We start from the raw sequence: 25,141 nt of genomic DNA on the forward strand, positions 1-25,141 counted from the left end.
GTGTCCCACATTTCCCCCCTGTATAGAAATGTAGGCCTATTGTTATCAAAAATGAGACCTGTTGTGCATTGTATATCTACTCATGCATGGTGAAGGTTACACCCTTTTGAGAAGCGAGATATATTTCTAAAGCGGGGGTAAACAGTCCGTGTAAACTTGCCTTTGTGGAAAAAAGGAGACTGGAAAACGGGTTTGCACAAACACGCAGTAAGGTTATTTTCCATTATGGGCGTTTTCCTGATAAGGAAAACACGCGTGATTTTTGTTTCGTTTCACAGTTGCACAAGTTCTTCAAACAAAGTTGCATGAAATTGTTCTAAACGGAGAGAAAAAACAAAGCTGACAAGAGTGGAAAAACAAAGGCGATAATTTTTGATCCATTTCTATTTTCGAGGAGGAAAACAAACTCTGTCAAGTTGAAGTGAATTGAACACACTTGAAACCGTTTAGCGGTGGAGGTTGCCGTGCCGTTTTTTCCGTCATGGCACCCGGTAGATCACCGGTGGGGACCACGGCCACAAAACTCAAGATCTTTCTTGGAATATCTTTGTTTCTTGCCGCACACATGCTCAAGGTAAGTACACAGCTAACTGATAATAATAATTTTATACCAAAAACATCTAGACAAACAAACAAGCAACAAGCAATTACTCGTGTTTGGCCGTGTAAAATTTGTTTTAAAAGTAGAGTAATAAAAGTAACCACTATAAAATGAACGGTTTTATTAGAAGAAACTATGTATGGTGAACCATCATGTCCTTTTTTGGAGAAGTAAGGTTCTAAAAACAACCACAGTTTCAACGTTTCAAACATACTATGCTTATATTATTCAAGAGAACTGAAGACGAGCAAAGTGTACTACTCGAAACGTCGATACAGAAAAGACTCTGTTTTTAGAGTCAACTCCTTCCAAAGTTATTTTACATAATGAATGTACCCGCAAATTTATCATTAATAGTAAAGCCTATCCCTTCGTGTTCCCATTTCATTTATCCGTACAAGAGATACATACGTAACTTTGCTTTGCTTTATGTCTTGTTTTCGGGTGTCTTCAGATTGTGTTTGATTTGGGCATCGGTTTTATTATATCATTTTGTGCATCCGAAGCCGCCACAGCGATAGAACTTCGATCATGGCTTTCGGAAACCGAAAACCTAACTATATAATAACACGCATTTATATAGCGCTTAAACGCAGTAGACACTATTGGTAATCACTCAAAATAATTGTCAGACAAAACCCTCACTTGGTAATGAGTAATGGGGAGATGTTGATAGTTTAAAACAATGTGAGAAACAGGTCCCTCTAAAGTGACGTGGTTTTCAAGAAAGAAGTAATTTTCCATGAATCTGATTTTGAGACCTCAAGTTTAGAATTTGAGGTCTCGAAATCAAGCATCTGAAAGCACACAACTTGGTGTGACAAGGGTGTTTTTTCTTTCATTGTTATCTCGCAACTCCGACGACCAATCGAGCTCAAATTCTCACAGGTTTGTTATTTTATGCATATGTTGAGATACACCAAGTGAGAAGACTCGTCTATGACGTTTACCAATAGTGTACATTGTCTTTAATACCAGGTTTCGAAGCTGTAAGAAAAACAAAAACACGAAGCTGCTCGAAAACAAAACAAAAATAGCTACTCTTGAAAATAACAATTAATGCTCTCAAAGATAAACATTTTCTTAAAAACAAAATAGGTAATGACACTAACGGGTTTCGTTGACAAATAAACAATTTCGTAAGATTTCGCACATTATCTGACACTGTCTTGTAAAACCTAAAAGCAAGTAGGCAGAATAATAAACACAAAACTGAACTTGTTAAAACATTTTATAATTGTTGTTAAGATGTATTAGAAGAACATAAAATAAACCTTCGAAAAAGATTCCGGCTATAGGGCGAAACGTCACTGGGTTTTTTTTGCAAGGAAAAAAAACACGTGAATTTTACATCGAATTATTATGCCTGATTAATGTTAAAGGATTGACATTTTTGGGTGAAGGATTCGAATCACTGCCCTAGAGTGTCATTGATCAATGTATTATACAGGATTTGTAAGGATACATATTAACATCCGGGTCTAACTTACTGGGTCTGAATACTGTATGAAGTTCATACTAGACTATTTTTATTTTTTTTGTGAAATAAAACCTTTTGAAAAAATTATTTCTGTTGTTTCAGCCAAAATTCCGGAAAATGTGTTTACATGCTGAAAATTGTGCATGATTATTTTTTCCAATATTTTCTCCCGACTCACACAGCTAGGCCTATAAGTCAAACTGAGTTTCCACTGGTATACATTTAAATAATGGTTTACTCCGACATAACACATCGCACTGCTCGGGACTACTTTGGCAGCTCTACCAATCGTAGTAAACTTTATCTGCTCCTTGGCGTTTATACCCTAACTTTATGGACTCTACGAGTAATGTAGAAGTAGACATGCCGCTTAGGCCTATTTCAGATTAAAACTTCTAAACAACTATATCGAAAGGTTTGCGGTAAAATCATGTAAATGATTATCTCTCAATGAGTTGGGGGTGGTTCTGAAAAGAACCGTTGGTTTCAACTCGACGTTTCGATCAGTCATGCCCTGATCGTCATCTTGAGAGAAATAATCATTGCATGTTGTTCCGCAAACTTTTCCATATCGTATTCTCACTATGCAAAGTTTCAAATCCAATTTCTATGTACTCTCTAAAATGTAAAAGAGTTCAAAACACCATACTTCGAGTTGTCCGTCACATGGGTCTTTAAAAAGAATGGTGGTTAATTCACTCCAGGGCAGAGTGAAAAATCACTAAAAAAGATGCAAACTTCAAAAAGAGTGGAAGAACACTCGAAAAATAATTGTCCCTCATATATGGCTCTTCAAAGAGTGCTTTTTCATTCTTTTGCATTTTAGAGAGTACAACTGCCTAACTCCAGATTTTTACCTAAAAATTGCCACACGCATTGTGTTTTTTTGTGGAAAATAATACGCTTACATTGGCCTTTTCATTCACACCGTCGCACGCAACAAAAACAAAACTATTTCGTATTGTCATCAAAATATTAATAAAGTCCGGTTACGCCCAATGGATAGTGGGGTATGTGTGGCTCCCCCAATGCTGCATGTAAACCGTACCCTATGGAGAGTCACACACTATAGGCGCGGTGCATAGTTCTGTTTATTATGCCAAGGTTATCATAACTATATAATATCAATCATATACAAATAATGCCAATTCATGGAGTCTTTATGTGATGGGGACATTTTGGCCTATTTTCGGTGCCGTCACTTTGGACGCCCACCGACCATTTATTTTTATTGACATTATTGTCTCAAATGTATTTGGCAATCTATTGCAATATTATTCCTTTTTTATTGAAACTATTTGCTTGTCTTTTGCATACAAATCAAAATGTGATTGACACTATATTATGTGCACAACATTCGGTGATTTTTCGTACAAATAATTTTGTTAACAAAGTAATTAATCTACTAGCAATTAAAACAAGACTTGAGTTGTGAATGTTTTTTGTTGTTTTTGTTTGAAGCAGTGTTCCACTCAGGGACCTCCATGTTCAGAGGAATTTGTGAACACAAGAATAACATAGACCTAAAAGTGTTTACATCTTTTTAAAAAAGTCACTATTTTGCCGATCACCTAACCCTAACAACGCTTCGATAAGTATCTTAATGCGAGTATTAATAACAATGACGTATTGTCACTGACCAGCCTTGACCAGACTCTGACTAGAGTCTTGACCGGCCCTCTCCTTTATGATCACGTTAAAGACACCACTTTGCGTTCACCGCGGCGTTTATACAAAATAATGACCTTCGTTTGGTTATAGACGTCATGTCAGGAATGCGCATTGCCCACAAAGCATTTAACGGCAAGGCTCTCCACTATATCTCAGAACTACTTCAAGTGTATACTTCGTCAAGGAATCTTCGATCAAGTTCCGTGCTTCTCCTCAATGGACCAAAGTCTCGACTTTCTTGGGGGGTCGTGTATTTGTATTCAGCTGTGGCACAGAACTATAGTCTTATCTCGTCTTTTATACCACAACATTCAAATCTCTAGTAAGAGTTTTGAAGAGATTTGAATTTTGTGGGACAAAGACGAGATCTAAGATTAATATAGAGAGTTTTTCTAAAAACTTATATATTATGTCACATGTTTTCAAGAGCTAATTGGTTGTGTCTGCTCTCTTTCGTTTTGTGCGCATTACAAAATACAAGTCTTCTATGTTATCTAAACGCCTCTCTCAATATTTATGCATGAGGTACGTCACAATGCTAACCCAAAACGAGGCGATGGGCGCAGCCATTGCAAGTGATGGGGGAATTGCGCCCATAGCCTCATTTTGGGTAAGAATTATGACGCCATGCATAAATATTAAGAGAGGCGTATTAGGGTGCCAAAGAAACTGTTGGAAAAGCTCACACATTTTTTTGAATCCCTCACTTTACGATGTCACCACTAAATACACGAGTTACCTTTTCAACTTCAACATTTTAAAGAACACCATAATAGGCATGTTATAGTTATTAGATATTCAGGGTGTCGCTTGATGTTCACCGTTTCCGAATAATTTTATTAAGTTCAGAAAAGTTCATAAAAGTGTTCAATGGAGGGCATAGCCGGAGGGCACATTCACTCGTAGTCGTTCACACTGTGCAGTGATCCGATTAGGTTTAACCTGCGATATCACAAAGTGGTTTGTATGGGAATTCAAAGAACAATGCATAACTTGTGTGCAAAACTGCTATTAAAAAACTCGGCAGCCATTACTAGGCCTATAAGCTTCTTTGAAATTACAACGCTATAGCGTGGGGGAAGGGCGGATGGGATTTGCATTATACACCCTTCCTTTTGGACCGGGTTGACACAGAATGAGTGAAAATCCACTCGTTTGGTCCGCCATTGCCAAGAGTCATTCTGGCGGACCACTATTTTTAGAGTTAAAGACGGGTATTTTTTAAACTCGATGTTTATAGTTCCAAGCTCAATAATAGAGTGCCACAGATTGACCTTCACTCTCAAAAGAGCGAAATTGCCACCACTCGGACGAGAGAGTGAAATTTTCACTATTTTACATTAAGAGAGCATGCACTGGTACTAACGTCTTTCTCTTCCACACAGATTGAGACATATACATTTATCTATTGACTCCTAAAATTACCCAAACAAAATTATGAAGACGATGACGTTTATCCCACACACGGCACCACACCCTTTTGGGATGCTAGTTGGCCACTACAAAGTATGCATTAAAAAGTTTGCCCTAATGTCGTTATCTCTCGGTCTAATGACTCAAAATCGTTATGATGGCGCTTTATAAAAGCCCAGTGTTATTATCATTTTTCTACTATGATATTGATGACGTTGATCCAAATGAGTGACGCCCCTCCCTTTTGGGAGGGCCCACTGCACATACATTGAACAGTTGCACTAATGTTATTTCTTCATGGTCCAACAAACAGATACATTTGACTCCCAAATAATTGCACAAACAAAATTAAATGATGATGATGACGTTACTCTGGTTCAGTACAGATCCTGTGTAAACAACTTTCACCAGCAAATGGAATGAAGCGATCAACATCCTATCTCAAAAAGAATGCGCGCATTCATTTACAAATCAATTAAACATCAAACAAAGCATTGTTATCGTCGCCGAAAAATTCACATGGTCCGTTTGGCGGGCTACCTCATCCATCACTGCAATTACGCTTGTGCGCCCGCGCCTTTGCCAAAAGTTCCCATTGGTCTGACTAAACTGGTTCCCTGTCCTTTACGGATAGGTATGGATTTTTAGTTTAAAAAAACCCCACCAAAACATAGTTAATGGCCTGACGTTTCGACCCCAGCAGGTTCTTTCTCGAAGGCTAAACCTCTTTCGCCAATGGAGAAAGACTCTATTATAGACCTTAATCACGGTGTGGTCATCTTGATTTTACTCCACTCCAACTTATTGTAACCAAACTGAGGCTGGACTAAATAATAGTCTGGTGCCATGCGCAACGAATTTTAGCATTCATTACTTTTATTGGAAGCAGGAAACATGACCAAGATAGTGACAGCGTGATACAATTCTATTGGGTCGAAACTTCAGGCCATTAACTGTTTTCTTGCGTTTATACCATCGGTCGTTTTGGTTGGAAAGTTGTTTGCAACAGCTTTTCATTCTTTTATTTAAAACGACAAATTGCGGCATCAGCCGAATTGCGGGCAAACATACGTTAGATATTTAAACTTTTTTTTAGAAGGCACAATGGAAGATTAGACAACAATAAAGAACGGAAATAAATTAAAGCAAGCTTTAGAGAAGTGCAGCAAAATCAATATTGTTACAATTTACGGATACTGTAAGAGGAAACACAAATGAACTCAGGCATTTTGATTTTCCGTCTTAAATTTTTAGATTTATCATTGATAACATTCAGGCTTTAAACTTGACACTATTTGCTTTGGAATGGGAAGAATGCCTCAAGGAAACTGGCCTCGAGTCGGTTTGGAGGGGAAAAAAACATCGGGGGTATTTTTTCTAGGGTAATACTAGTCTAGGTTCCTAGACCATTGGTGTTGCGTGGTCACACACAACCAACGTTCCGATTATGCACGGCAAAAACTGTACACGCTTGTAATGAACGAACGCTAGCGGGCGCTCTGTTTCTTAAGCGTGTACAGTTTTTGCCGTGCATAATCGGAACGTTGGTTGTGTGTGACCACGCAACACCAATGGTCTAGGAACCTAGACTAGGGTAATAGGCCTAAGCAAAAATTCTAAACAGCTGACCTACCAAAAATTGAAAAGAAATCTGAAGTTTATTTGTCTGAAAAAATATATGTTATTGGTTTTCAAGAGGCCGAGTAACTTAAATATTTGTTTGGTATGTTTTGATATTTAGCATTTTTTAGCATGCAATGTGTGGTGCATGCACACATCACAACAAGTAGCGTAGCTGTTCGTATTATTGTTTGGTGTATAGTGCGCCCTCTGTTGCTAACTTACAAAGTACGATTAAGTTTTGACAGACAACACACGTGCGCACGCACAATCGATTTGCAGACGAGCCAGCGGTACAAACAAAAATGGCATCTATCTTCTTAAAAATGTTGTTCAAAATATGGTCCCCTTGCCCTCATTGAAAGTTAGAGTGGAGCGGACGGTGGGTGGTACCAGGGGTACCAGTACTGGAAATCGTTATGTTGTATTTTGGTAAGGTGCCTGTGCTTTTTCTGGATAACTTTCCGTATTACGGTATGGCGCCACCACTTTTTCACTCATTTTTTTCCAGAAAGGGATATATCATTGAGGTAAATTAGCTACTATATTATTTTATATCGAATGAAAAAGTGGTGGCGCCATACAGAAAATTTTCCCTTTTTCTAGTATTTTGGGTCTACTCTAAGTTTAGTTAATTTTTTTTAATTTTTATTACTGCCAATGCAATGGTTATTAATGACTGAAGTGAATGGAGGAATGAGTGAGAAATTGCGGTCGGACATCTTCTTCGAAATATGCTGGATCTTCGGAGTATCACTATCAGCACGCTCATATTTTCGGCTCTACAATAACACTGCTGCTGGCATGTACTACCTTTATTCATTCGGTTGTCGGGCTCACAATCATATAAAATTATAAGTTATCCATTGTATTTTGTACACCCTCCTTAAATATTTTGTTTCTAAATACTTCTAAATCTACTCCTCCAAGCCACAGCACGCAGGCCTGATACTTCACAGAGGCATCGAAGGCGATTGCCTCCATGTCCCCTGGTAATTGCCTTGGTGCCCTTGAAATGCTCTGGTAGAAATTTGCAATTTCATCATAAGGTGCCCTTTACCATGAAGAAAATGCCTTGGTGCCCTTGTCCTTTCAAAAACGAAGCATTGAGCACGTGTTAGCCTACTCCTAGAACTATGAGATTGTAGGGCTACTCTGTAACTATCTGACTGTAGCTCCGTATCAGATATATTATAAAGTAGGGGCTGTATTAGGCCACCTTGTTGAGCTGTAAATGGCTCCGCTTTTAACATCGGTCTCATCACTATGGCGACAGTGACAAGACCGATGTTAAAAGCGGAGCCATTAATGGCGACAGTGATGAGACCGATGTTAAAAGCGGAGCCATTAAAATTAACAGCTCAACAAGGTGGGCTAGTGAAAGGGGTGTTACAGGGCAATGCCGCAGTGCATGTGTGCTATATGAATCCCATCCAAGTACATGTAATTTGCCTTTGGATAACTTTTCACAGACAGAAATCAGGAAAGTACTGAGTATACAGTGTATAACACCATGGAGGAATAAATTTTGAGAAATAATTTATTCCTCCATGTTAACACACATTGATGTATAGGTAAAAACTAATTATATTCTTTATCCCCAATGCAAAAGTTACATATTTTAAGTGATCTTGACTGCATGTACTCTTATCTTTTCTACCTAGCCTGTTGATGGACAACTTGAAGGTGCAACAAAGACTAAAACTCCGTTCAGCATAACCCTGACATGGAGTGGGCAAGTTGATCTCAATCAGGTCGTCGTTCAAGAAGTTGGTGGGTCAGAGACTGAGGATTCCCCTTTCTCTGTGGCATCAACAGAGACCGTTTTCACTGTCTATCATCTCAAGCAGTTGACTGAATACACTCTGACTGTGACTGACACCAACATGGTCTCGGTTGTCTACACAGAAACCACAACAGGTATAATGATTGTTTATTTTGTTTTTTAACCCATACATCGAAGTGTGTTAGCACTGTATACTCAGTACTTTCCCGAGTCGTGTGAAAAAATATCACAGGCATGTTATTCGGGTGGGATTCGAACCCACGACCCTTGCAATTCTAGAGCAGTGTCTTACCAACTAGACTACCGAGGTTGCCCGGTAGCTAGAGGCAGTTCGAATCCTATGTTTTGGTAGGGGTACCGCAACGATATAATAGATGTTTAATTTGCATCGGGGATAAAGAATATTAGATTATAGGTATTAATGAATATTGCAAGCTTTTAAATTCTCACCGATTTGAAAAATAGTTATGAGAAATTTCAGCGCTTATACTGTGAATTTTTATGTCTGCCGAAAAAGCTGGTTATTTTTATCAGATAAAGAAATGCTGCTCTTGGATCAACTTCTCTGGAATATAAGTATTGTATTAGAATATAATCAGTGCAGCAAAGTTTACTGTTAGAAATGCACATTATCTTGAAAAGTACAACATTTACCAACATTGTATTTTCCTTTTAAAAATCCCTTATACTCTCCCCTTCCCCACGACAAACTCAATTCAATTTGATTCAATGTAACATCTATTTCCATACTTGCAATACAGTAAGAAAAGACAGAATCATACTGACAAAAATAAAGTAGTACATTACAAGCAAAAAGTAAACATCAATGATAATGATACCGAATTTAGTTCTCAATAATATAAGTTGTGAGTAGGGAGGCTGTTCAAATAAGCCGAGGCTTCTGGGGAACAGCTCTAGGCAAAGCAGCATCAAAAAAAAAACGGCCAAGAAAGATTTCAAAAAATTTACCAGTATTGAGCTAATTATAAAAATAATGCCCAAGAAATAATGACAGAAAGCATTTATAACAAAAAGAGGTCTGAAGACGAGCAGTGGAGTCAGGAGAGAAAGCTAAATTCCCTAAAGGCCTAGTCACACTGCAGCGATAACGAAAACGATCGAGATCACGTCCCAAAGAGAACGCATGCTATTTGTTGAATGAGCGTGTGCTTATTCTACTTGAAGCAATTCAACCAATAGAATGCCTTCTCTTTGCGCCCTAATCATAATCGTTTTCGCTGTCGCTTCGGTTTGACTCGGCCTTAATCAAACTAAATTGTTTCCCCCTATAATTTTTTTTCAGATAACAAGCTGACTGTGAATTTCAACACACCAGGGGAAATGGTGATTCAGATCCCCAACTTTGTATTGCCCCCTGATTCCTCGGCTCGACTGACCCAGATTCAAGACCCGTTGAATACTGACACACCAGTCTCTGTGACCATCCCACTGGGAACCAACAGACAGATACCCCGTAGTAGTCTTGTGCCGGGCTTACTCTATCAGTTTGAACTTCACTTCTTGACACCGCAGGGAGATGTGTTGGATACTGTGTCACAGTACCGCAATGGTTTGTATTTGTTATTTTATAATAAATGAGCGTGTGCTCAGAAAGTTAACTATTTTTTGCATTTATACTCTCGGTCCATTTGGTTGGTAAGTTGTTTGCAACAGCTAATTCTATTTTCTCATCTATATTCCTCTGTTGCAGTATCCCTTTGGTGATCCTCCTTACCTCCCTGGTTTCTTGTTACATTTTGTCTTATTTGTTGGTTGTATTTCACAGTTTGTTCTTTCTTTCTCTCATTGCCTTCTCTCCATATATAATAACCAATTTGTTTCTCCCTTTTGCTTTTTGACTATGTTCAATTACTAAATTTACTATATTTCTCCACAGGTTTCTTCATTTGTTTGCTTGTTTTTCTTTGTGGCAGGTTGCTTGAACTTTTGTTTCAGCACTTTTGTTTTCCCGTTTGTTTCCCTACTTGTTTCATCATGTCCCTTTTTTTTTTTTTTTTTTTTTCCCCTTCATGAGTTCTTCCCCCTTTTATAATTAACCACAGTTTTCCTCCCCCTCCAGGTTTACTCTATACACCCTGCATTTTCACTAAAATCTGTTTCCTTTTTAGTGCACTTCCCTTTTGTATATTAATGTTGTTTTCCTCCCCCAGTTTATTCATGTCTTTGTCAACTTAACATTTTCTCCAATTGAAACCAAAGGTTCTTCTCAGAACCACCCCTACTCCTCTTTAGATTATCATCCCTTGGTGTTACCGCCAGCCTCAGTTTGTTAACATTTTTGTATTGCTTTTCTCTACAGATTTGTTCCTGTTTGTTTTCTTTTTCACCATGTCTAACCAAAGTTGCGTTCGCTTGTTTCAGGAACTTAGGAAACTAAAAGAGAAAGCACTACGTTATTCGTATCATCGAGACAACTACAGGTTCTACACACTAACCCGTTTCATTCCCACAGGTTTACAGGTGAAATTTGACCCAGCCCTTTGGTCTTTGTGTACCCCACTCCGCAGACAGTGGAACACCACACTCCATAGTACTTCACTTAGTCTCATTCGTATTCTAACAGAACACTGTGATGTTTGTCTCAACAGCTTCAACCGAGATATATCCTATCTTGAAGCAGAACTTAGGTCCATCTGCTCAAGTGCCCGTTTTGAGCAATTCACCAGTGAGATCGATGCTGGTTTAACTAAACTTGAATCTGTTCTGATTTCTAGGAGAAATGGCAAGATTGGTCGTCTTGTCTCCAAACAGCAGCATCACAGACGGAGACGATTCAAACGCAATGTACCCACTGAAGCTGAACCGTCGGCCCCTCAATCCACAGTAATTAACCTCTCATCATGTACCCTTTCAGATGCAGAAAATGACCTTCTCTCCAAGGGACTTAACTTCTGCCCCACTCCTCCCACAGTTAATCAGGCTGAGCTTAGTCAGGACCTAACTGACTACTACCGTAGAATTCGACTCCGTGAATTCTTCCTCGACTCACCACCCATAGATCCTGAGCCATTTTACTGTAAGAGTAAATGGGTACCACCTAAGAACCGTGTTCCTTCCCTTGAAACTTACGTGCAGGTTGTTAGCTCACAAATTAACTCGAATGATCTTTCTACCCACAGGACTCATGACAACCTCCCTAGAGAAGAGCGTGAGGCTCTTAAGACTCTACGAGCACGGAAAGATATCATCATCAAGCCAGCCGACAAGGGCTCTGCTGTTGTTGTCATGGGCCGCCAGCAATACATCGATGAAGCCATGAGACAACTGAACAACCAAACTAATTATAAACCACTTGACACTGATCCAACAGGCACCTTCTCAAAGGAGATTCAACTAACACTGGACGAAATGCATGACCGTGACAACCTCTCCAAGAAAGCTCACAAGTTTCTCTCCCCGGTCGACTGTAGAACAGCCAGGTTTTACCTCCTTCCAAAGATACATAAACCAGACAACCCAGGAAGACCCATCATATCTGGCAATGGTTCCCCCACTGAGAACATTTCTCTTTTTGTTGACAGTTTTCTCAAGCCGTTAATGCCGCAGATTCCATCATACATTCATGACACTCCAGATTTTCTCCTCAAAATCGCAGGTATTCAGAAGCAGGTCCCTAATACAGCCATCATCGGTACTTTTGATGTAACCTCTCTATACACCAACATTCCCCAAGATGAAGGGATTGCTGCCTGCTCTTCAGCTCTGGCTAAGAGTGGTCACACATCACCGCCCATTTCAGACATTGTATCCCTCATGCAACATGTTCTAACAAAAAACAACTTTTCTTTCATGGGTAAGAATTTCCTACAGGTACAGGGTACTGCAATGGGCACACGTATGGCACCATCAATGGCGTGCCTTTTCATGAGCCATCTTGAACAGCGCATGTTGGCATCAGCCCCTTGCCGTCCCTGGGTCTGGTGGCGCTATATCGATGACATCTTTTTCATCTGGACAAGCGATGAAGCAAGCCTCAAAGCTTTTATTAATCACATAAATTCCTTCCACAGGACCATCAAATTCACGAGCGAATACTCAACCAAGGATACACACTTTCTGGATGTCAAGGTTCTCAAGACGGATGTAGGCTTAACCACAGATCTCTTCGTTAAACCCACAGATAAACACCAATACCTACATTCCACTAGCTGTCACCCCCGACACTGCAAAACCAGCATAGCCTACAGTCAGGCCCTCAGACTCCGTCGAATCTGTTCTAATGATTCTGATTTTATCCACCACTCACAGGAACTTAAGAAACACCTTGTTTCCAGGGGTCATAGCTCTCTAGCAGTCCATCGAGCTATCCAGAAAGTCAAGGCTCGTTCTAGGGAGTCAGTACTTTCCAAAGGACCAAAGAAACAACAGAGTCCTACGGGGAAAGTTCCTTTTGTTGTCACTTTCCACCCCTCACTTCCTCCCATTCGTAAAATAACCAGTTCTAACCATCATATTCTTCACACATCAGATCGACTTCAACGTGCTGTGCAGGAAGAACCCATAGTTGCCTACAGACGCCCACCAAGTCTCAGGGATCTCATTGTCCGAGCAGAAGTCCCTCCCATTAATGATGATGTTAATCCCCCTCTACCACAGGGAACTTTTAGGTGTTCCAACATCTCCAAATGCATCGTCTGTAGACAACACATCAGGGAATCGGACTCCTTCACCAGTAACACCGGCGGTACCACCCATAAGACAAGGGGTCATGTCACCTGCACCACCACTAATCTCATTTATCTCATATCTTGCAGAGTCTGTGGTGTTCAATATATAGGTGAAACAAGAACTACACTCAAGAGGCGTTTCTACGGCCACAGATCTACAGTCAAGACCCAAAAGCTAGATACACCTGTAGGTCATCACTTCAATCTTCCTAATCACTCCATTTCTGACATGATCTTACAGGGCATAGAGGCACTAGGCAACCACAGAGAGACTGTGCGTTTGAGTAGGGAGAAACTCTGGATTAGACGCCTCCAGACCATTCAACCTCATGGTCTGAACATCCAAGAAGGAAACGACTAATAAACCTTTTGTTTTGCCGTCTCCTTTTTTCCCCATAGCCTTTTAGCCTGAGCCTCATTCACTAATATAAATTACTTTTTACCCAACCTCACCACCCTCGATATTGTCCTTTGTGTTTCCATATTCTTGCTTGTGGTCAAGCCAGCCCCCTCCCGTCACCCCCCCCCTTTTTTGTCCCCCTATTCATTGTTTACCCCCTGCTTTTTTATGTATGCTTTCTAACCCCATTCATGTATTTCCACTTCACTGCTTATGTTTCACTTAGTTACCTGTTCATGTTTGTTGTGTTGTCATTTAGCCTTCGAGAAAGACTCTGCTAGGGTCGAAACGTCAGGCCATTAACTATTTTTTGCATTTATACTCTCGGTCCATTTGGTTGGTAAGTTGTTTGCAACAGCTAATTCTATTTTCTCATCTATAATAATAAGAAGAAGAAAATAGAATTAGCTGTTGCAAACAACTTAAAGGCAGTGGACACTGTTGGTAATTACTCAAAATAATTATTAGCATAAAACCTTTCTTGGTAACGAGTAATGGGGAGAGGTTGATCGTATAAAACATTGTGAGAAACAGCTCCCTCTGAACTAATGTAGTTTTCAAGAAAGAAGTAACTTTCAACGAACTTGATTTTGAGACCTCAGATTTAGAACTTGAGGTCTTGAAATCAAGCATCTGAAAGCACACAACTTTGTGTGACCATGGTGCGACAAGGGTTTTTTCTTTCATTAATATTTTGCAACTTTGACGACTGATTGAGCTCAAATTTTCACAGGTTTGTTATTTTATGCATATGTTGTTGAGATACACCAACTGTGAAGACTAGTCTTTGACAATTACCAATAGTGTCCAGTGTCTTTAAAGGGTATATATGGGTATATGCACACAACAACAGAATAGCTGCCTGACAGTTCAACCCTAGAAGAGTCTTTCTCAAAGGCTTTGAGAAAGGTTCTGCTATAGTTGAAACATCAGGCAACTAACTTATTTTGAAAAAGTAAAAGTTGCCTCAAGTGACAAGGCCCTAACATTGAATTGTGTTACTGTTTTTTCCTCTTTTTTCATAGCACTGAGGGCTCCACTAGGCATCAGTTTCTCGAATCGTGACGTATCCAGCATCACCGTGACTGTTCAGCCAACTTCGCTAGAGAACAGTGTGGACTACTACAGCGTTGACTACAACATTGTAGGTGATCCGGCGGTCCTGATGGAGAGAACAGTGGCCAACTCTGCTGATCTTACTGACCTGACAGCGAGCGTCGGGTACGAGGTCGTCGTCAAAGCAGTGGCTGGGCTCGGCGGTGATAGAGTTGAAAGCGCCAGTGTCAGGGATATATTCACTCTAAGTACTGCCCTCCAAATTTTAATTTCTTCTACCAAAATCAAATCAGATCACAAAGTTTGAAAAAAAAAAGCATTTTGGATGAGGGATATGTGGGGTGGATAATGGAAGACATGGGGGAAAATCAGATGATTGATTCATGTGTGAAGGTAGCATCTTTCTTTTAAATGAATTGGGTTGTTCCTTTTTCCATGTTATTTTTTTTGTCACACTTGGGATGGGCTTTTACAGTATTTGAGCAACACAATTATGTACTCTGTGCAGTGGCAAATTTGCATTTGAACAAACAGTAATTTGGTGGAGATGTGCATGTTTGGTGGAAAATATTGATGTTTCGAAAGCAGTTCCTGAAGTGTTTGTATCCAGGAAGGTATTCAATTGTAGAATTCCGATGCTTGTAGATTCGACACTTTGTAGTTACTTAGAAACACATGAAATTCCTTTCCTTTCCAACTGTAGTTGACTTTGCACTAGACCTTGCTTGAGCCCCAATGGCTTCTTTAGTCAACTGTGCACTTTACTCTGCCCAAACTTGTTTCCTCCTTATATAACATGATGCGTGTTGATATTCTTTGCCTTCCTTCTTATTTTTGAAATAGTCTATTGTTGAAGGCAAGCCAGTAGAAGAACTTACACTTTTGTTTTTTATGTGTGTGCATGCAACATTGTCCGAAACAAAAAGAAATACTGTCCAAGCAGTAACTCAAGAATAAGATTCATCTTAACGGGGCATTTTTGTCTGTCAACATGCAATTCTTTTTTTTTTCAAATTAAAGTAAAGAGTCTGCAATTCATACCATTGTAAATTGTCACACCCAGCCATTTATAAAATTGTCACCTATTGAACAGATGACATTCTGTTATTTTGGACTGAATGTTTTTTTATACTGCTTTTTTTTTTTTTTTTTTTTTTTAGGCGGGAGGGTAGAGGTTTTACTCATTGTCTATGAGTTAACTGATCAGTTTGTTACAACATCATGATTTAAAAAAAAAATCTAACAAATGATCGGACTTCATTATGGTAAGATCAAGATCAAGAATTTATCTTTTTGTTTTTTTCCCTCGCAGCTTCTTTCACAGTTAATTTGCGTCTAGCCACCTTCCTCAGTTTGTCATGGGGCTCAGCCGGTACTGGCGTCCAATACCTCTTAGAGTACTCTCCTAACAATGGCTTCCCACCGTCACCTAATGAAGTGGCCGATGGGACCAATGAAGCGTACTTTGTACAGCTGACACCTGGAGCGGAGTACACTTTCCAGCTGTACACAAGGCTCGGTATGGTGAAAGGGGAGTTGGTTACATCATCAGTCATTCAGACATGTAAGTCATAACCACGCTTGCTGTTAATATTCATAATAATAATAAAAAAAGATACTAACAAAGTTTTATAAAGCGCACATATCCACCAAGGTAAGGTGCTCAAGGCAGTATTACAACAATAAATGATGAAAAAAAAAGTTTAAAGGATTTGGGTAATGTCTGAGCACAAAACACAATGTCCACAGATTTAAATTAAACTTACATCGTTTGAAGATGATGATAGTAGAAAACCATAGCACCTCAGCAAGTTATATTTAAAGGGAGGCTGTCTACTATCTACTACAAACTGCTTTCATAGGCAGCGTGCCGAATCGATACTTCCTGTCACCAAGGGAAGTGCTGAAAGACAACTCTGATTGGCTAACTCAATAGACTGTTCTCTTCGCACACGCTTGTTTAAAACTTTGATCACTTGTAGGGCTTTTGTAGGACGCCATTAGCATGAGCATGTAAAAATGCCAGTATTTGGCGGGTCCTTTTACACTTGGACTGCTTTACCCCTGATCTACCTCGGTAAAAGAGCATACATGTGTTTGTTTTTTTACGTTTTGAAAATTTTTGTGTATCAATTCATGCGGGCTAGTGAAAAAACCTGCAGGCGATCGAGAATATTGGTTGATAAAAAAAGTTAAAGGAAACCCCTGGATAAGAGATACAGTGTGAAAAGGGTTTGAGTATGGTAACACATTGGTACCCATTATTCTCTGATCCTGAGAATCGTAATGAAGTTTTATTTTTTATTTTATTTTAGTACCGTATGGGATAAATGCCTTTAACATCAGCACCACGGAGACATCAATCACTTTATCGTGGGACGCTCCCACCGGGGCTGACACCTATCTGGTATCGTACGTCCCAGGTCCTCCTGGCAATGCGGAAGTTGTCACAGCCACCGAGTACACTTTAAACTGCCTGGAGCCGGGAACCAGTTATGATATCACTGTCTTGAGTATGAAGAACGGGTTTCAGAATGCGGATGATGACACGATGGTCCAGACGGTTGTAACAGGTGTGAATTCTCAAATAAATAATAATAATAATATCAAATTCTTATATAGTGCCTGGATCTACCAAATAAGGTACTTGTGTAACAGGTGCTAATTCTTTAATAAATAATAATAATAATATCAAATTCTTATAGAGTGCACGTATCTACCAAACAAGGTACTCGCGTTACAGGTGCTAATTCTCAAATAAACAATAATAATAATATCAAAGTCTTTTATGGCGCACGTACCTACCAAACAAGGTACCCAAGGTGCTGAGTAGGTGCAAACTTTCAGAAAGATAGGTTATTGCAGTGATGAATTCTGAGACCCAATTATTTAGCACCTTATAAGGGTTTACAAAGTGAGGTTTCCTGTTATGAACATGGTTTAACCTTTTCCGATAAATCTATTCACTAGGTTATTAATTTTGTTTTTTTACCCATACACCCATTTGTGTTAGCACCGTATACTCAGTACTTTCCCGAGGCCCGTTAGAAAAAATATCACAGGCATGTTTACTCGGGTGGGATTCGAACCCACGACCCTTGTAACTCTAGAGCAGTGTCTTATCAACTAGACTACCGAGGTTGCCTGGTAGCTAGAGGCAGTTTGTATCCCATTTTTTGGCAGCGGGTACCGCAACCATATAAGACATGTTCACTTGATTTGTTTTTTGAAACAGGTGCTGGCACCCCCGGAGCAATCAACATCAAGCAGGTTTTACCTTCTTCGGTCACATTTACCTGGAATGAGGTACCGGATGCCACAGGCTACAGGGTCTCGATTAATCAAGTAGCTATTCCTGGGACTCCATTCATCCAAGACATTGGGATCAATGTTCCAAGAGAGCACACATTTGAAATCAATGCTGGTTCGACTTTGTACAGACTCGGTGTGCTCCCCTTATCATCTCCCACCGTTACTGTTGCTGCGACAAGAGACTTTACATCAGGTAGGAACTGTATGGTTTGCTCAATATTTTGTCACCAAACTTTCCAATTTAGCAATCACAATAATTTGTTGATTTTATTTTGTGCCAATTCCATAAAATGTACACAAGCTGTTTAAAAAATGGGCATATTTTGAAGCAGCGACCGCAGGATTAACCAACTGAGCCGTGGGTTGGCGGCTCCCTATTTAGTCAATATCTATTCCAGACAATGGTGGGATTGGATTTGCATGGTTCAAACAATGGAGAAATCTTTAGAAAAGATACTGATCCACTGAGTTTATAAGCGCATTATGCATTTTCAGAAGAAAAAAACCTGGTATCCCTCATTGGCAATGAACCATCTAACATGACACAGGTGTTTACCAATGAAAATCAAGATTCTATTCTGTGTTAACTGCTTGATGCAACTAGGTGTATTGCACGTGCACACACATGCATGAGCAATATAAAAAAAAACCACGGAACAGCAAGATCTTCCCTGGTAGCTCGCGTTAGCAATGAACCATCTATTATTACACTAGTGGTTACCAATGAAAATCCAGCTTTTATTTTATTGACTGCTACGACCGAAGTTTCTCACAGCGTGTTCAATATGATTGCAGCAGCAAGATTTTCTCTGGTATCTCGCAGTAGCAACGAACCATCCAGTATTATACAGGTGGTTACAGATGAAAACCAAGACTTTATTTGTTGCATTGGCAATAAACTGCCAGCGACCAAAGTTTTGCAAGGGAAACCTCCCAAAACAAGAACACAAGTTAAAATCTCACACATTTTTTTAATCTTGTAAAATGTAAATTGATTTTAAAATTGAATTTAAAACTAAACTAACTTAATTAAAACAGTTTTTTAAACCCAAGTTTGTGCAGTACATCACACACTACTCTATGTCTATTGCAGCTTCGCCATGCATCTGTGTACACGTGCGGCCATTATGCACGCACTTTGTGCATGGTTCAATGATTATTACTGCAATCGGATACAACAAGGTTCGGTTAATACAAGGAAAACGGGCCAGTCAGGCGGACCTCGTATTAACGGGAGTCGACTGTAGCTGACCTTTAGGTTCCAGACAATAACAAGACCAAACACACCCTCCCCAGGAGACCAAACACACCCTAACACACCCTCCCCAGGAGGGGTACGTATTACCCACCATCCAGCCAAGCAAGGCAACTCAGAAAAAAAGACAAGTAAAAAATACCATTAAGTAAAAAAGACTTTGCAGTATGGACATAATTTATGTGGAGGATTGGCACGTGTCAGAACTTAGTTATCAGTGAGCTTCAAGATTGATATCGATGGTTGTTTGTGTGTTAACTATTAACTCTAAACTTTTGTCTTTGATTTTGCAGCTCCTAACATTCCAGGAAACCTGAACGGACTTACACTGTCGAAGGATATACAGTTGACCTGGACTGCTTCTGCTGGAGCAACTCACTATGTCATCCATTACTATGGTAAGTCTCTAATGTTTATAATAATATTAATAATAATAATATTAATAATAATATAAGTTATCACACAAGCGTGAGTGGAATACAGAAAAATATAGCCCTTCTGCGTCCCATATCCAACGAGGCCGTATTCCACGAGCGACTTCGTCTCGGTAAAATAATCAAGAACCAGTCCTCGTTGGGATTAAACCACTAGTTGAAAACCTCTTCACCACACATTGATTCCCTTAATAATACTAGGTTCTTATATATACATGTATAGCACTTGATCACATCTCTAGGGGCGTATCAAAGTGCTCAGTATTTTGTCCTGCAAGGTATGTGGAGCTACGTTTTGAAGTATGAGACCCATACCTTTAAAGCACCATGTAATGGTTAACAAGATGTTGTAGCGCTGCCAATCACGCCAGGTGAGCCCTATCTCTTTTTGATAAGTGCAATCGGTTCTATAACATGCATTGCACAATACACAGGACCAATGGCTATACATCCCATCCAAATAATGGGCCATATTTTTGACCGCGTGAGGGCGCTCTCAATCACTTCCGGGGGTATATTCATTCATACCCAAAACAGTTTTTAAAGATTGGAACACATTATAACCACAGACATCTAATCCATCACAGACAATAAGACTTTTAAAGGAGCCGTTATAATCCACCTCTAAAGCAAATTGAAACTACGGCGCAACAAAAGTGACAGAACGCCTATTAATTTGTGCAGGGCGAATCGCGTGTACCCCCGGAAGTGATCAAAATACTATTTATAGCGCCCTCGCGCGGTCAAAAATAAGGGGCATTAATGTCATTTTATCATTGTTATAATAATTTGGGAGGCTGATCATCCTTAAGACCGAGTAAAGGCCGAGTTATAAGCGGTTGCGCAATGGTCAGTCGATGGAAATGTTGACGCGCAATCACAAAAAGACACAGGTTTTAGGTCTCAGCGATGACTATAAACTGTGTCACGTGTCAAGATTTCCATCGCGACAGACTATAAACCGGACCTTATAGTCGATCACGCGATGGTCGGGCGATGGAAATCTTGACGCGTGGTCAAAAAAAGACACAGTTTTTAGGCCTCAGCAATGACTATAAACTGTGTCGCGCGTCAAAATTTCCGACCTTCATGCCATGTTACACAGGGCGATTTTTATGCAGTTAGTTCCAAGCACTCTCCTAGAAGGGAATCCATTCAAATATGAATGTTTACATAATTTTCTTGGTAATCAGAAAACAGTTATTGCAAAATGACTTTTGTGCTACCAAAGTGGTCCGTTCGCATGCACTGCAGTTGGTTGCCTGCAAAAATAGCCTTGTGTCACAAGGCCCTTACTCACAGCCGAGAGGCTCAATTGCGTAGGATACGACTACAAAATGGCTCAAGCCACATGAATGCCAGGGTGTCCAAGGCTGCCAACAGCACCGATCCATGACCACAGAGCACAGCGTGAGAATGAAAATGTTTGATGACAACTAGAGGGCCCAGAAAAGTAGTCTTGTTTCAAGCAAAAGAGCAGGAAATTATTCTGTACATCAAGATGAAAAAAAAAGCGAAAAAGACTTTTACCCAGTAAAACAAATTGTTTATCTGTGTAACATTTCAGGAAAATCATCCCCTTTGCCAACCTTAACCCAAAAGTCCTCATCCGCCCATGCCTTTCAGACCCTTCCCTCAAATCCCCCCCACCTCCCCTGAACAAATAGTTAATATTTAAAACAAATTGTTATTGTGAGATAGGCATTTAAAAAAACTTAATTTTGTTGACGTGTATTCTCTTTCCCTCCCTCGTCCCTTCAGAGAATCCTGACAACACTAATGCTGTCACGGTGGAAATGCCCAGTACTGAAACTTCTTATGACATTGCCAACCTTACTCCTGAAACATCTTACACTGTGGAGGTCAGTGGTCTGCAGAAGAGCATCACAGACCTCTGTTTAACTGTACAAAGCGAACCAGCTAGACGAGTATTCACAACAGGTATGTTTTTGATTCTCCTGAATACGAGCAGATTATACTGTTTGAAGCGTCGAGACCAACCGGCTCTTTTCAGAGCCAACACTCCCTCAAAAGAGAACTATTACATGGTCGTACCCGCTAGTTAACTATTATTTATATTTTATTCTTGTCCTTCACACCATGCAAAGTTTCAAACATCACTTAACAAAATAAACATTGTTGTTGCACAAATGGTTGTGCTTTCAGGCCTGAAGTCTTATAATATTTGAGTGAGAAATTACCTCTTTCTCAAAAACTTTGTTTCTTGTTTTATACTATCAACAGCTCTCAATTGCTTGTTACCATGTAAGTTTTTATGCTAACAATTATTTGGAGTATTTACCAATAGTGTCCAGTGTCTTTAATGAGTATTTCTTTGTCCACAGTTGAAGCAACGTTACAAGTGACTCAATTCACAGCCACTACTATCAGGGTCATTGGATTCAACGTTGGTCAGACCTTACGCTATGATCCACCCGGAACTCTTGTTGTAACTGACAGGACTTCGGAAGTTCTCACGGATCTGACCCCTGGGTTGGAGTATTCAATCTATCTTTTAAATCCATTCGACAGAGAAATAGATAAAATCACACAGTATACAAGTGAGTTTTAAGTAAATCCAGTTTAGGAGGGAAGGATATGTTCCAGATATGCCAACTTGGAATTGTTATTTAAGGGCTTGATCAATAGTGCGCTTTTAATAAAGGATAGAAGTCATCAGGCTGGCTTTTGGTATCTTATTGTCCTTGTTTTCATCTGGTGTGGTTTATGGGGTGGGGGGGGGGGGGTTATGGGAGCTTGGTTCATGCTGGCTTGTGGTATATACATGTAACTCATCCTTGTTTTCCATGAAAAACAAACTGGTGGCTATGGGGGTATTTAAACTAGGGCATTTAGATTAACAGCTGTCGCCATGGAAGTCGTGATCAAGGGAAGTAACAAGTGAGCGTGACCAAGTGCAGCATTTTGTAATGTGCTTCGCTGAACCTCATATTAAAATTCAAGGCCTAAATATAATCCTGCCTTCTTCTGGTTTTTCTCTCTTCAGATCCGTCTCGACCAAGAATTGTGAGTGTGACTAGCGGCTCGCCTCCAGAGACCGAACTGATCGTTAGAGTCGACGTACAAGGGAGCAACTACGACATTGTCAAGCTGGGCTACACTCCCTCCGACGGCTACAAGACTTCTCCCTTGGAGCAGCGCGAACTGACATTCGTCTTTGACGGGTTGACCCCTGGGCTGACTTACAACTTTGACGCAATCACTGTGAGCGGTGAATTGGAGAGTGAACCCATTACGCAGAGCGGAAGTACAGGTTTGTGGAAAAAATAACACTCCTCTGTTCTGTTTGTTCCCACTCGCAGTCATTCCCCCCCCCCATCTGGGCCAAATTTCATAAAGCCTGTTAGCACAAAAATTTGCTTCAGAACATAAATATGTTGCTTAGCAAAAATGAGTTGCCAGCTTTCACATAAATATGTTGTTTAGCAAAAATGAGTTGCCAGCTTTCACATAAATATGTTGTTTAGCAAAAATGAGTTGCCAGCTTTCACATAAATATGTTGTTTATCAAAAATGAGTTGCCAGCTTTCACATTAATATGTTGCTTGACAAAAATGAGTAACCAGCCGGAATACCATATATTTACCATTGCTGCGACTGGTACCCTGGTCATTATTTTTTGCTAGGCAGAATTTTCTTTTTGACAGCTTTATGTAACTTGCCCAATGTGTTTTAAAAGTAACTTTATAACAATCTTCTTCATGGATGCTTTTTAACTGTATTGTGAGGCGCTTTGCAAACTGAAAACAAATTTTAAGACAAAAGAATTTCACGTGCAATGGACTTAATGTAAGCAGACTCAAAGAGATGAGTCTTAAAGGCACTGGATACTATTGGTAATTACTCAAAGTAATTGTTAGGAGAGTTGTTGTAAGAATTTTGTAAGAAACGTTTTCCCCGGAAGTAAAACAGTTTTTGAGAAAGAAGTTATGTCTCACTAAATCATTTCAATTGAATTCGAGACCTCGGTCTTTGAAAACTACCAAAAGTGTCCAGAGACACTGGAATTTGGACTCAATTGGTCATCAAAGTTGCAAGAGATGAAAAAAAAACACCCTTGTTGCACAAATTTGTGTGCTTTCAGATGCCTAAAAAAAGGCTTCAGCCCTGAAGTCTTAAAATATTTTAGCAAGAAATTACCTCTTTGACAAAAACTATGATACCTCATAGAGGGAGCCGTTTCTCAGAAAGTGTTATACTACCAACAGCTTACCAAGTAATTTTTTTATGCTAACAACTTTTTTGAGTAATTACCACAGGTATCCAGCGCCTTAAATTCTATAACTGTTGGAGTAATACAATCAAATTTTCCTCCCACCCACAGATCCAGGTACTCGGGGCCAAATCTACCCACACCTTGTCACGGAGACCTCCATAGCAGTCAAGTTTGGTGCTGTGGACTCGATCACAGGCTACAGGCTGACTCTGTCCCATGGAAGCATGGTCCTGCAGCAGCCACTTGGTCAACATGATCGCTACTACGAGTTCAATGGGTTGGAGCAAGGTACCCTGTACGATGTTGTTCTCTCCACTGTGGGACGAGCGCCACCTGTTACTACCACAGCTAAGATTCGAACTTGTAAGTATTGCATTGGGCTATTTTTCACTTTTTGTACGACACAAAACAGAATGTATTATACTGTTTACTGTAGTCATAAAGAAATTGTATAATACCGTTGGTCAAAGCTACACAGGTTTTAGTATCTTGTCTGAGAAGGACAAAGTTTATTTTCCTTGTGAGTTCTCAGAATAAAACCAGTATGAAGTGTGTCTCGAAGTACCTGTTCTCTGCTTTTACGTGTAAGGAAACCCAAACATAATTTAATATTTGTTAATGTTATATTGTGATGTAAAATATTTTTTAGTGTTGTAACCCTTTCTCAGGGTATGAGTTTGTTTTGTATTTGTTAAATAAAATTAGTACAATACAATTTACAATTATTATCATTATTCCTCACCAGTGGTGGGTGCTCCCAGTGGACTAACCTCATTGGATATCACGTCTCGCTCCATCTCAATTGGATGGTCACCAGCTCAAGGTTTTGTGAGTCTCTACGAGATCGGGATACGGAAGCAGTCCGAGACGAACCTGTTAATCGCAGGAACAGTCCTTGCCAGTGATCCACAAGTCTTTCTGCTCGAGAATTTGGAGCCAGACACGATCTACGTCATCACGGTGACCTCCGTTGTTAAGGAGTCCGATGGGGTCTTTCGCAGCGAGAAATATGCGCTTTTGCCAGCACAAACTGGTAGGTTACTAGAACACTCATCCAAGCCCTAAACCCCTTAAGCCTGCCTCATACTTTTGACATCACAAATTCGCAACGAAGAAATTGCAACAGTTGCACTGTTTTCCACTCCTGCAAAACATTTGTGTGATATCAAAATTAGGAAGTATGAACCA

The 25,141-nt window shown here is 39.9% G+C and overlaps 1 protein-coding gene across 1 annotated transcript in view; it reads left to right on the forward strand.

Moving 5' to 3' along the window:
- Positions 1–241: 241 nt before the first annotated feature.
- The window catches only part of LOC117291349 (fibronectin-like), a 50,444-nt gene continuing 25,544 nt past the window's right edge, over positions 242–25,141 (forward strand). The window contains exons 1-13 of the mRNA XM_033772998.1: positions 242–574; positions 8,450–8,705; positions 9,875–10,141; positions 14,685–14,963; positions 16,028–16,279; positions 17,031–17,288; positions 17,951–18,220; positions 19,576–19,680; positions 21,478–21,657; positions 22,062–22,277; positions 22,724–22,990; positions 24,062–24,316; positions 24,699–24,986. Of these exons, the coding sequence (XP_033628889.1) occupies positions 482–574; positions 8,450–8,705; positions 9,875–10,141; positions 14,685–14,963; positions 16,028–16,279; positions 17,031–17,288; positions 17,951–18,220; positions 19,576–19,680; positions 21,478–21,657; positions 22,062–22,277; positions 22,724–22,990; positions 24,062–24,316; positions 24,699–24,986 (2,986 nt within the window). The 5' untranslated portion in view covers positions 242–481. The remainder of the gene's footprint in view (positions 575–8,449; positions 8,706–9,874; positions 10,142–14,684; positions 14,964–16,027; positions 16,280–17,030; positions 17,289–17,950; positions 18,221–19,575; positions 19,681–21,477; positions 21,658–22,061; positions 22,278–22,723; positions 22,991–24,061; positions 24,317–24,698; positions 24,987–25,141) is intronic.

This window comes from Asterias rubens, chromosome 6 (genome assembly GCF_902459465.1).
Source record: "Asterias rubens chromosome 6, eAstRub1.3, whole genome shotgun sequence".
NCBI classification, from domain to species: Eukaryota; Metazoa; Echinodermata; class Asteroidea; order Forcipulatida; family Asteriidae; genus Asterias; species Asterias rubens.